The 12736-nt window shown below is 47.9% G+C and overlaps 2 protein-coding genes across 2 annotated transcripts; both read right to left on the reverse strand.

Annotated features, from left to right (window-relative positions):
- Window positions 1–2780: 2780 nt before the first annotated feature.
- ONS95_007802 (uncharacterized protein) lies at window positions 2781–5701 on the reverse strand (the record flags this gene model as incomplete). The annotated part of the gene is made up of 8 exons (XM_058501322.1): window positions 2781–3207; window positions 3327–4046; window positions 4123–4173; window positions 4254–4348; window positions 4645–4772; window positions 4859–5121; window positions 5171–5574; window positions 5627–5701. 8 exons carry the CDS (start codon window positions 5699–5701, stop codon window positions 2781–2783), a joined length of 2163 nt encoding a protein of 720 aa, XP_058362640.1.
- A 2293-nt stretch (window positions 5702–7994) lies between these two features.
- Window positions 7995–9787, reverse strand: ONS95_007803 (uncharacterized protein; the record flags this gene model as incomplete). Its single annotated transcript, XM_058501323.1, has 4 exons — window positions 7995–8584; window positions 8633–9224; window positions 9279–9610; window positions 9703–9787. The coding sequence occupies 4 exons, from the start codon at window positions 9785–9787 to the stop codon at window positions 7995–7997; spliced, it is 1599 nt and encodes a 532-aa protein (XP_058362641.1).
- Window positions 9788–12736: the final 2949 nt, after the last annotated feature.

The raw sequence follows: 12736 nt of genomic DNA on the forward strand, positions 1-12736 counted from the left end.
AATTTCCTTCATCTCAGAGGGGGAGGCGGTCGCTTTGCATTGTATGGAAACTAGACTATACGGCCTCTTTGTGTATATTGTTGATAGCGATGTGTGAGAGCGAGAGGCAGGCGATTTCCTTTGGTTCCAACGTTCCTATCTCTCATGTATCTTTGTACGTAAGTGTGATACCACGAGCTTTCATCACAAGATGGGCTGCATGTGGTAGAGAAGAGAGAAGGGTGAACGAGCAGAATGCTGGTTATTTAATGCTTAAATGGTGGAGGTTGAACACGGGGACGTCAAGAAGAGGAGACGAGAAGAGAGGAGAGTAGTGAAGAATCAATGGATGTATGTAAGAAGTACGAGATGGATGGTAAATAACACAAAAATTCAAAATAACTTGAAACTCCTATCAACTGTCTGCAAACCTGTCTCCCATGTTCTCCTCAATCCAGCATTTCTCATACCTACCTGATGGTCTTTCTCACCTACCACCCCGAATTCCATCACGACCCACTCGAGATATTCGAAGAACTGTTTAGAAGTTTAGGAACCCCACCGGCCACGTTCCCTACTTACACTTTCCCCCAAACAGCGGGATCCGCACACCCAAAACGATAGCTCCGATACTTTAATGAGGATGCCCAGAAGCCAAATTTTGAACTTATGCGCACTGTTGTTACCGTTAGATGATTAGATTGGGAGTAAAAGGAATGGGGACCCGCTGTGTCAAGCTTTATTATGGTTTTATCAAGATTCAGGCATGAAGTTGGGAGACAGCGCGCGGTTGATACTCGAAGGCTTGGCAGGGAATAGATAAAGAGGCTGCTGAGATAAGTATTGCGATTGATTGGCGATGAGGACTCTAATATACATCTAACAAATTCCAACGATTTGTTGATTTACAATCAACAGCCTGTCAGACCATCCTAGCATAGGTCGAGATGGCCTGGAGGGTGGCAGTCGCTTTGATAAGCCTCCAGCTGGATCTCGCCAGTGCCTCCTCATATTCATCAGTCGCTGTGTGGTTTTGTGGTCTTTATTACGAGCTGGGATAACTTTTGTGTATGGGCTCTCTCATGAGCGAGTAAACTGTTGCTCGACGTAATACACAGTTCAAAGCCAGTTAAAGGGACTACTTTCCCCGTGACTTCAACATGGGTCCGCTTGGAAAAGGGGTCACATGGGTGGAATCCAGTCGCTTAGCGAAGCGAAATGCAGAGATCATTGTTTACTTTATTTTATGCTACTTTTTATACTCCTCACGGAGTGAGGAATGTATGCTATCTTGCGTCATCGATATAATGATGGTAGAAGAGTTCTTACTGTTACAGGAAGAAAGTAAAATGGCTAGATTAGACAGGGAAGTTAAACGTCACTAGTCAATAGGATTGGGACGATCTACACGAAAACCTCAAGATATGGGGCGCGGTCCCTTACCCCTACTTGATCTCAAATCATCCTTTCTCATTACAGTTCTTTTTTTCCGGATTAGAGGCATATCCCAGAGTCTTAAGTAGTGATTTCAGCTTATAGCGGGTAAGTGCGGTATTTCGTTGGAGCAAACGAATTGCGATCAGCTGTTTATTTGTTGAGGAGGCAGCAAACAGTTTACTAAGTCGGACAGTAGAACGGAAATGAAAGTTAGCATATTGCCATACCAGATCTTGAGTGCCTAGTAAGTAGGTTGGTGGCGGAGACAATGAGAACTGCCAGTTGAAAATGCAGGCGATATTAAACAAGAAAAGAGATGAGCTGATTACGATGGAGCCTGTACAACTACGCAGTCAGGCGCATACTTCAACCTTGCAGTGGAGCATGCAGAAATGACAGTATAAGAGTCTGAGTCTGGTACGTAACGAAACGCGCATGCGATCAGAACTAGGGCTGGTGAGTCAGGTGCTCGTCCTCGAGAGGTGTTGAAGAAGGTCACTTCCAAGACAGCTTCGAACAGATAAAGTAATGCGAGTGCTCTCAGAACTCATCGAGCAATATGTACCCCGTCGTCGTCGCTCACTTCTCACACTTCTACCAGATAAGAAGGAACAAGCGGTAGCATGGACGCGACGAGACACGGTAGAACATCCGGCCAGATTACTGTGGCCCACCTACCAAGTACCTTCTCCCATCATTCACTTGCTGTTGAAGAGTGAGGAAAGAGCGAGGGCAGGAGAGACGTCAGTCGGGGCTGAACGGGGAGTAGCACGAAGTATAAGCCGCCCCCCTTTCAGATTGCACTTCTCTCGGAACCTCCGTCTTCATCTCGCTTCCCGCAAATTCCTAAGCCTGGCATTTTAAGAGTCCGGTGATAGCCACTGATACATCTTCAACTATGGAGATGAGTTTCATAGATTCAAGGATTGAAAGTATCAAAACCAGTGCTTCTCCTACCAGTTACTCTAGTGCCTATGCATCATCCTACACTGCATTTGGGCTCATGCGATACCTCCGAGGTATTCTCTGGGTGAATATGGTACGGTACAGGGCAGCGAACCGAACTGAAAGCGGCGCCCATGCTGGAACTTCAGAGAATATGGCACTGCGAGGCAACCCGAACAAAACATGACACAGCAGTTGGATAGGCAGTCGACCGCGTTACACCTTGGGAGTCACTTTCATAGAGAAGCGCATAAAGCAAGAGACATGGCGGTATATTGACTGCATTAGTTCTCGTAAAGGGTATTTAGGACCAAATAAAATCAAACGCACCCTTGTCCTTATATAAGGACGCAATGAGATTTGGCTGACACCACCAAGTTCACACTCAAGCTGTGCATACTGTTGTGCCTACGCAAAATTCAAAGAACCACTAAGCCATCCGCATCCCCTCCCCTCTTCAACTCATAGCTCAATACCGTATGATCCATATAATGCAATATCAGCCTCCAAATCTTCCTCTGCATGCCTCCGTCCTTATCTTTGCCTTGCAACGGCCCAACAGCCATACCCAACAGTGGCACATTGGGTCGGAAATCCACCTCATGCTCTGTTGGTGGCAAAATCCGGTCAAGGCGGATCATCAGCACAGGGCCAACATCAGAGAAGTCATCCTCGAGTCTCGTCAACGTGAAGAGTGCCACGCGACCTTTCTGTGAGGCGACAACCAAGAGTGACAACTCAGGAATTACAGCAAACATATTCAGCCGGTCGAATCGATCAAGAGTGTCTTGTAGGATCTCGTGTGGTAATGTCTGCTGTAGGAAATTTCTACAGAGTGTGCTGATCCTATATATACATGATCCATTAGCTCTTGTTCTAGTAATGCTTCGAGACTGGAAAGTGAAGAATTTGCTGTTAACAAGAATTGTTGAGAGATGAAAGGATGGGTTCCACCATGTACATACATGTTCGTGTTCGGTGGTATAACTTCAATGTCGTGGGCACTGGTTCTAATGACGGCCATGTTGCCTTCTTGTAGGTGAGGGATCGCCTGCTTCTTTTTCTTGAGAGACATGACCTGAGCGAGTGACAATCTTGTCAGTTCCAGACCTTCATTTCCAAATACTTCGCCATCTGCCATTGCTTTGTGTAGACCCTCCCAAGAGTTAATCCGATATCGAATATCTATCGGCAATTGGAGTAGAAATTGTAGAGCTTTGATAGCATCGAAGAATGCTCCGCCTTCCTTCCAGTGATGGGTGACTCTGGAATGAGTTTCAAGCATCCATTCTCCAACAGCATCGGAATACCAATTCTCAGACCTCAAGATGTCCATCAGCCTTTCTACCCAGTCGTCTCCGTGACACTCAGGTACCGAGGTGGGTTGATATACCATATGCTTCGTAATCCGATAGTTTTGCAGCAAGTCCAGGATGCACGAATGCACAACACTCCATGATGATCCTGATTGGACTGGAGGAGTCGGACAAGTCTCGAGTACGAGTTCACTGAGAAGAGGTTGATAAGAAGGGTGGAAGAAAGAACACGAAGGATGAACCATGGAACTATTCCTGAGAGAAGGCACACTAGAACTAATATCCAGTGATTGCAAGCAGTGTGTTGATGATTCGGTCTTAAGTTTGATTACAGAATCCAAATTCGTGACGCCGAGAGCTTCTTGGGGTCTGCGTGAGTTATCTGGTGAGATAAACGGCGAAAGTAAAGGTCGTACGGCATGAAACTCGCATGGGAAGAACTTACGATTTAACAAGCATGAAATAGCTCGTTGGGATGCACAAAACACCCCAGCCTCTGACATATGTCAATGCCAATTTATTAAGTCACAAAGAAGCATATTGTACAGTATTTGGCTGAACAATGGTGACGCTTACCGGGTTTCAAACTCATCAAATACCTGTGCGAAGCCCGGTTCCTGATGAATCTCTGGCCATTCCAGAGTCTCTCGCCTGGATAGATTCAGAGACCACTGATTGAGCAAAGTTAGTAATGCTTAAAGTGACATCAGAGTTGGTGTCTTTCACAAACACCAGCTTTGATGACATTGAACATGAATTTGGCTCACACGAGCCGCAGACCGGGTATGATGGCAACGGAATCACAACAAACCTACCCCTACAGGGGTTTGAGCTTCGTGAGTTGAAAGGGAAAACGAGTATCTTCAAGCGTACAGCCCAGTCAATGGAGTGCATTTTATATGGCCAAATATGTCCACCATATTCGGAGCCAATTGACTCAAAGAGAAGTGACCAAAAATGGACTTACAAGTTTGCCGTTGACATCGGTTGCCAAAACTACGCCTGCTTCACCATTCTCATCGCTGACAAAATCAATAGAAGGGATATTGCTGCCAGACGGTCCCAAAGGCAGTGTCAGCCGACAATCCTTGTGCTCTGGAGCTATCGTCAACATTTTGAGCTACGACCAATTGACCTGACAGGCCAGGACTTGGCGTTAACATCTTTAGTTGAGCACTTACCGAAGTCTCCCAGTGCCTCTGACCCAAGATCTAATTTTCCGACAGGTGTGAAACGGCTAGCCCCGGAAGGAAAGGAGCGACCTGGCCAACTATTGCCTGTGCGGTCTTGAAAGTACCGACTGCCTGTCTGTCTGTCGTAGCCAACTGAAAGAGCCGGTTGAAAGACAGTAACTTCGCGGTGATTGGACCCAACCGCAATCAATCTAGATACTTGGTGTATGGCGAGACCCCACGCACTGATCCCAACATTGTCATGGAAGAACCTAAATACATCAGAGAAGGTCTCTGCTAATACACAAGCATGGACCTCACGGCTGAGTGTAACTTGTCGGGCTGTCGCATTCACTACCAGGTGGACGACCACCTTCTTCAACTTCCCTCTCCAAAACTCGTGTGTAATAACCAATAACATCCCCATCATCGCAAGCTATTAACAGTATTTCAAAATCTCCAAGCTTTCCGATCTTCATGTTGTTGACATTATGAGGTCGATGTTGGTCGATGTAGCCTCCAACATTGATTCCCTGCGCACTACTCGGAAGGTGCAGGACTAGGTCGGGAATGATAGAGAGAGTTTGGCAGAGATCATAAGGCCTTGTGATATGAATCTTATCTCCATATGCGGCAAAATAAAGGTTAAAGTCGTGCGATAGTGCAGTCAAGTTGTTTCGCCAATGTGCCATTCGAGGGGGGGGATTGTCGCCGAGTTCGAGAACCTGGCAGAATGCGAGTCAACATTGTCAGCAGACCTAATGGTTTGTATACAACCCTTTGTCTTCCTTTCTGTACATGAAAGTTTCCTACGTCGACTTCCTTGAATATCCGCTCGCCCTGGAGCACCATCTTGAGGATGGACTGATGAGTGGTGCCTTGCCAGACATTGACAAGATCTGATCTGTAAGAACCACCTAAGATGTGGGCTGGTACTGGCTAGTATCGCTCAAAATTTGACCGTATAATTAGTCTTGGGGTGTCGCGATGCATTTGGAGATGCTGTGCTGGTGTTGGTGTTGTAGGAATCAAAAGGCGGAGGTCGTCTCCAGAGATGTTGTTGCGGAACTGCAAGGCTGACAGGCTTGGAAGATTGTCTCGTAGCCTTGCTGAATATACAAGGTACAATGCTCGCGATTTTTGGCCTACAGCAGAGTATCTGTAGTATTATGTTTCTGCAGAAGTAGGAAGTAGGTAGCTTTTAATGCGTTCTTAGATGTGGACTGGAGCGAAAAGAGGGCCGTGTATATCATTGTTAAGCCGACGAGGCTTTTACGTTGTAATCTAGTCTCAGCCTTGTTCGACGTGCCTGTAGCATTGACCTTGAAATTAAAAGAAAGAAGTCATGGATAAGGCTGTAGATAAGAGATCAAGTACATGCCCCAGACAACGTCTGACTTACTCCTCTGATAGCATCCTACCTGCACAGCATCTTGTGCTTGCAAATCTGCAGGTGGATCAGAGAATCGTCAGCCTTGCCGAACATGTGACATGGTTTCTTAAGGTACAAGATCTCGTTCTCCCCCCACACTTTTTCTAATCGCCTACCTAGGTAGCTATAGGTAGGGTAGATGGCTTCCCAGGTTTCATGCAAGACTGTTCCTTCAGGGCAAGCTGAAACTCAAACTGGACGGCAGTCCTGGGCATCACACACTCAGCCGAATGCAGGTCAACAATTGTACAAACCACACCGAGATCTTCTCTAATCTTCGCCATCAGAAAGTATACCTCGAGCCACTCCGCTTCTCCCACGCCCGGCAGGTGTTATCTTGCACACCCTCTCTCGAATTCTCTATCTCGAATACCCTCGTCTTGTCCTGTACCCTCAAGACTTCCCCCCTGTCTCTGGCATGTCATCACATATACTTGCTCTTGCATCGGTAACATACCCCAGTTGAGATGCAAGCTCCAAAGTCAAGCTCTCCAAGCTTCGTAATCTCCATGGATCGACGATATGGGTATCAGTCAATAGGCGGAGCTTTGCTCCTCTAACATTGCTATCAATCAATGCTGATTCATGCCAAAGATACCGATCTCTTTCCCAGCTCCCTTTCCCATACCATCATACAGGGATATATCTGTCATGATGCTGTGCTGATCCCTATTTCTCACAAGGGCCCATGTCCTCAAATTGCCTTCCGTAAGAGCTTCATTCCCCCTTCCCTTATCTCCACAAAAATGTGCCAAGATGATAAGAATCACGCCCAGCCACACCGTATCGCTTCTCTGCCTTGCATGCCTTACAGACCACCTCGCGTCTCGAGCTGAAGGTTGGCACGGTTTAGGTATATTTATCTAGCAAATGAACGGGAGAGGAAAATTGAGAGACATGGAGAGGAATCTGTTCAGGACGGGTAGACCTTTACAGGCTGAGGGTTTCCCACATCGCTCGATCTCAACGGCAGGAACCGTTGGCCGATGCGCATGTGCAGTTGGGTGAAAAGCGACGTCATGCTCTTGATTGAAACTGTGTATGAGACATGCTTCCCCAGATTGACTTTTGAGGCTGTGAAAGAGTGGAGAGGTAAATTTAGGGATGGGCACAGACGTGGAGAGTCTCTCTGACGGTCTAGAACTTGCTCAAGTGCTCTGGAATGCCATGTATTGGCTTGGTGTGGGTAGGGAATATTCCGGCTTGCAGATGTTTGGGCGTATGACTGCATCACCTGTGGATTATGAGATAAGACGACGATAAGAATGAACCTGCACCAGAAAATCTTGACAGAAGAAAATACTCTGTGCTGGTACCAGACGTGCGATTATTGTCGGATTGAAATGGTTGGCGGAGACCTGGTCGGCCAAAATGAAGACGTTACTTCGGAGAAGTGAAAATGCAGCGACCCGGCCACGTATCATCTTCGAATTAGAGATCTGATCGCTGATGCCGAGTAATGTACTGTAAATTGGTAGTTGAAGTAGATAGTGTGAGTTCGGCAGTGCTAGAGGTACAAAAATATAGGATCGCGAGAGCATAGAAAATTGCTGGTATATCTCAGCGTAGATTGCAGACAAGGGATATCGCTCAAGGTAACTCCATTCCATCCAACCCAGTATCCAAGCTTCCTCTTCTTTAAACCGAGATGAGATCAAAAATGACAACTCATCTCCACCCAAACAAATTATACTGCTAATTACGAGATGCATCTTATTGTCCATTTGCTGGTGGTACAATGTTGTGCTTCTCCTTGATCTGATCTTCAGCGGCAACACCGTGCCGATCGCCCATGACTCCGGTGTGCTCATGCCCGCTTGAACCCTCCTCTGGCGATTGGCCATTGATCATCTCGCTGTGTTGTGGAATACCGTGACGATCGCTGGGGTTGATGTTGCTTTCGGTTTTCTCTGGCTCGTCTGTTGCCGGAGTCCAGGCGAGGTAATCTCTACGGACCTCAACGTAGTCGTATGCGAACTCGCCGAGTTGATCATCATCCATACCAAGTAACTCGGCCTCTTCTGAAGCACGTAGGTGGAGGCCAGGAATGAAGTTGATGCCGTAAGCGAGAATGGCAGATACGACGAAAGAATATGCCGTGCAAGCCACGATGTAAGCAACTTGGATATAAAGTTGCTTGTAGTTGTGGTTGAGCCATCCGCCAGAAATTCCATTGTTAACTCCATCGAGACCAATGATGTAGTCTGCGCCAAATAATGCGTTGAAGATAAGTCCGACCATGCCAGCAACACCGTGCTCAGCGAACACGTCCATGCTGTCATCAATTCGGATCCAGAACTTGACTGTAAAATGTTAATGCTTAATCACTTACGACTGAGTAGAAAACTTACTTTTGGTAGCAAAATTGCAAATAACACCAGCAGCGATACCGAGAACGATTGAAGCCCATGGAGTGATGAAACCGGAAGCTGGGGTGGCGGCGACGAGACCCGAAATACAGCCAGAACACCATCCAACCATGGACCATTTCCTTGCAAGGCGGTAATCAAGGAGACACCAAGTGATGGAGCCGAACATGGCGGTCAAGCAAGAGTTCCAGCAAGCCATGACAGCCCGCAAGTTGGCACCGAAAGCGGATCCACCGTTGAAACCTAACCATCCGAACCACAGAAGAATCGTACCGAGGGTGATCAGAGAAACGTTGTGAGGACGGAAGTTCAACATCATCTTCTCTTGACGTCTACCGAGAACCATCGAATATGCCAAAGCAGACATACCAGAAACAATTTCGACAGGGCCGCCTCCAGCATAGTCGAGGACACCATAGTTGAAGGCCCATCCGTTAATATTCCAGACCCAGCATGCGACTGGGCAGTATACGATCGTTGCCCAAGCGAAGATAAAGACCAAGGCGGGAATGAGTCGACCACGCTCAGCAACAGCGCCCATAATGATTGCCGCTGTAACACCGCAAAATTGAAGCTGCAGATTTGTCAATTTTGCTATATTTATTTCACTGTATAGATAATGGCTTACCTGGTAGAAGGAGTACAGGAGCTCTGGAATGAGAGGGGATCCTGGAGATGGCGTTCCAAGAGTGTGCTTCAAGCCAAAATGCCCCAAGTTTCCAATGAAGCCGTTGGTTGCAGACGAGCTAAAAGCCAGAGAGTAGCCCCAGAAGTACCATTGGAAGGTGATGATCGAGAATGAAGCCATACACGCCCAAATCATAGACAGAGCAGACTTGCGTCGAGCAAGACCGGAGTATAGGAAGCCTAGACCCGGCACCATAACCAAGACCATAGCAGAGCAGACAAGAATATAAGCCTGGTCACCAGGAGAGAACCATTGGTTCAAGTTTTCGGTGGCTGTTAATTAAGGAGTCAGAATCTTTGAAAAAGCTATCTGAACGTCGCAGGGTAACCGCGTAGGGGCAGCCTCCTTTGGTGGGGTTTCTTACCAGAATCACCACCGTCAACTCCAGTTCCATTGTACTGGGTGGGCGGGCCAGTCCACGCATAATTGGGAGCAAATCCAGAAGACATCGCGGGAACGATTGCTGCTCAAGTGACAGTCCACGGTGTTGAGAAAAAAAAGTGCCGAGATCGGCGAGTGTAGGGTGGTTCCCAGGAAGTGACGTCGGAAACCTTTGTCTTGTAACACGAATTGTGCTAAATATACTCGTGATCCAAGAGAGAAAATACGAAGAATGAACTCCGAATTCAGAGGGAGCGAGGCCGTGGATATATGTAGGAGTGCCAAGTATCCGGGCGAGATAGAGGCGTTTCTGTCAACCTATCTATTATCTGGCGTCGGCGAAGTAGGCGGCGTTTGAGGACGACTAGTAATTAGACTAAATAACTCTGCACAAGGAAGCAGAAACAAAGCGTGAAATGTCGGGGGATCTCAGTCCTTTAGTACTCCCGCCAGCATCGATTGACCTCCCACGCATCCACTTTAACACCAAGAGGCGCCAGGAAGCTTTGAGCTTGATGGAGACGACTCAGACCACAAGCAGAGGGCAAAAAAGCATTGGGCATGAGCTAGACCAGACCCGGAGACTGGGATGTATAGATAGGCGATGCAGACGCCAGGTCTTTGATACCCCAGATGTGCTGCTTGCAATGCCACAGGATGCCGTGCCCGTGCCCATGCCCTATATCCCACACCCCAGGCAGTTGTTCGTCTCCGCTGCGATCCTGTATAGGTATGTCTGAAATCTGGCCTGCGAAGGCCACTACTGAGGCCTGGCATCTCAATAATTCTATCCGCATCCCCTATCCGCGTCACTGGAGATCTGGCACTTAGTCTTGGCTCCACCAGATCTGCATGCGGACTTGGCCCTGTTCCTCTCCACTCCATGTCACCAGCAAGCATTTGAGCATGCCAACGTGGGATCTTTTCTTCGCGCAGCCCTTGCCAACATCCTCATTCGTTGGTCGTTGTCTAGGACACCCCAGGCTTCGTTTTTGTGCACTTCGACAGGACGGGTAAATAGTAGAAACCCATGTTGCAGCCCGTCTTCGCGGGTTTGCATTTTATTATTCGAGAAGTTCGAAGGCTCCAAGCAGTAGTGATACAGGGCTTGAGTAACGTGTTGACTCTTATCGAGACTCGACAAGCTATTGGCTGGCTTGTATGTAGCTACCCCTGTATTTCTGTTCGATTCTCTTCTCTCTCTTCACTTCGCTTTCCTTGTGAGAACCGAATCTTGCACCTGCGAAGTCGCAACCAGAAATGCATGAAAGCATTCTCAGCACGGAGCACCGAGGGAAAGGTTCGGAGCAAAAAATGTTCTTTCCTCAGGGGCCAGGGTCAACTTCATGCAAGCCATTTCCCGTTCAGCGAACTTGACGATGTGGTCTCTCGGGGCATCAAAGACCATATCACACGCGACACTCCAAAGATACCTTTCAGGTAAAATTTGAAGTGTGGGGTAGCAACGGCATGCAGTGCAATGTATGTTTCATGTGGCACGATTTCGCACAGCATTGGACAAATTTGTTTTGATTTCCAAGGGACCAAATTGCAGCAGGTAAGCCCAATACCAAGATCCGCAATAGATAATATCAAAGTGTAACAAATGCCGTATCGGAGAGCACTAGTGCAATATGAGCGCTACCTGATGGGCATTTGCTTGGTGAATGTCCGTGATAGCATTCCTTCTTGACAGAGGAGAGGTTAGATATCTTCCAAGACACACCAGAAGACCTCGATGCCGATCAGGCGTCCAGTCAAAGGGCCGATCTAGATTGCCCTTGTCTCGATCACCATGTTCCAATGAACGACTGGAAGCCATAAGTCCTCCCTTACCAAATTTTCCTGTCCCTGTTGAAGCATTACAATATATCCTGGGCACATCTGCAACTGCAATAGGATATCCTCTCAGGTACCAAGCAGATAGACCAATAGGCCCAGACACACTATTTACATATTCGTATTTTTGCACCTTCGCAGCTCATACGCCTAATCATCCTTCACGGATGCAGAATTTCCACATCCAACACTTGCACACCTCACCCACCCTCACCTCACATCACCCATCTAACAACACTACCTTCTGAAAGTGCATTTTCGCGCGCCCTAAGCCCCGACCCTCTTCCGTCTCACAGTTCAGCCGAATGCCCATTGCCTGATTCATCAGCTCCGGTGAAAATAAAGCGTCTTGGGCCTTACGTTTGATTTGGCACTTGCAAATTGTTCATCATCATATTCGACACCTCTCAGAGGTCAAAGATAAAGAATTCGTAGCGGCGAAGTACCCTGCTTAGCCTTATCTGTCGTCCAGGGAGCCAATCAGGTCGAGGTCGTTGCCGAGGGCATTACAAAATGGTTTGACCGCAATTGTGCACTTTGTCGACCTGCACCCGAGCCGGACAAGCACAAGCTTCCAAGGTTGCGTGCTGTACTGTACAGTACCAGTAGTGGGCGGGGGGCACTGTCCCGAGGATCCTTGAAGGCCCACCCTGGAGCCTGCGCCCTTCGGCACTGGAGAACCATATTTCCGGGATTCTGAAAGGGCGGCGGGGCTGGGCGATAGGCGGGTAAGTTCACATTCGAGAAGGGGCGCAGGGGGGGACGAATAATGGACGGAACAGAAGCATGGACGAAGGATAGAAACGTCAAAGCATGGATGGACTGGATGAAATAATGGAAGTCGTTGAACATCCGAGACCTGTAGACTTTCGCTAGACAGGATAGCCTTGCCTTGTGCGTTGAGCCCCTCGTCGGCATGGAAGTAACTTTACAAGGTGAATCATCAAGCATAAAGCATGACTGACAGGACAACGGAGCATTTACCTTCTCTATTTGAAGGTTACTTTTGCCCTTTGGGCATTCGTCACACGCCTGTGGGGGACCGAGGATCTGGCGCTGGCCTGCTCCGGAATCGGCTGCAAGGCTGGAATATCCCACCCCGTGCTCGTCAATATTGATGTTTACAGCTTGCGTTCAAACCTTCAAGAATAACATGGACCACTAAGCAGCTGGACCGA

Source organism: Cadophora gregata (genome assembly GCF_030347475.1).
Source record: "Cadophora gregata isolate MNR1 chromosome Unknown scaffold_2, whole genome shotgun sequence".
NCBI lineage: Eukaryota > Fungi > Ascomycota > Leotiomycetes > Helotiales > Ploettnerulaceae > Cadophora > Cadophora gregata.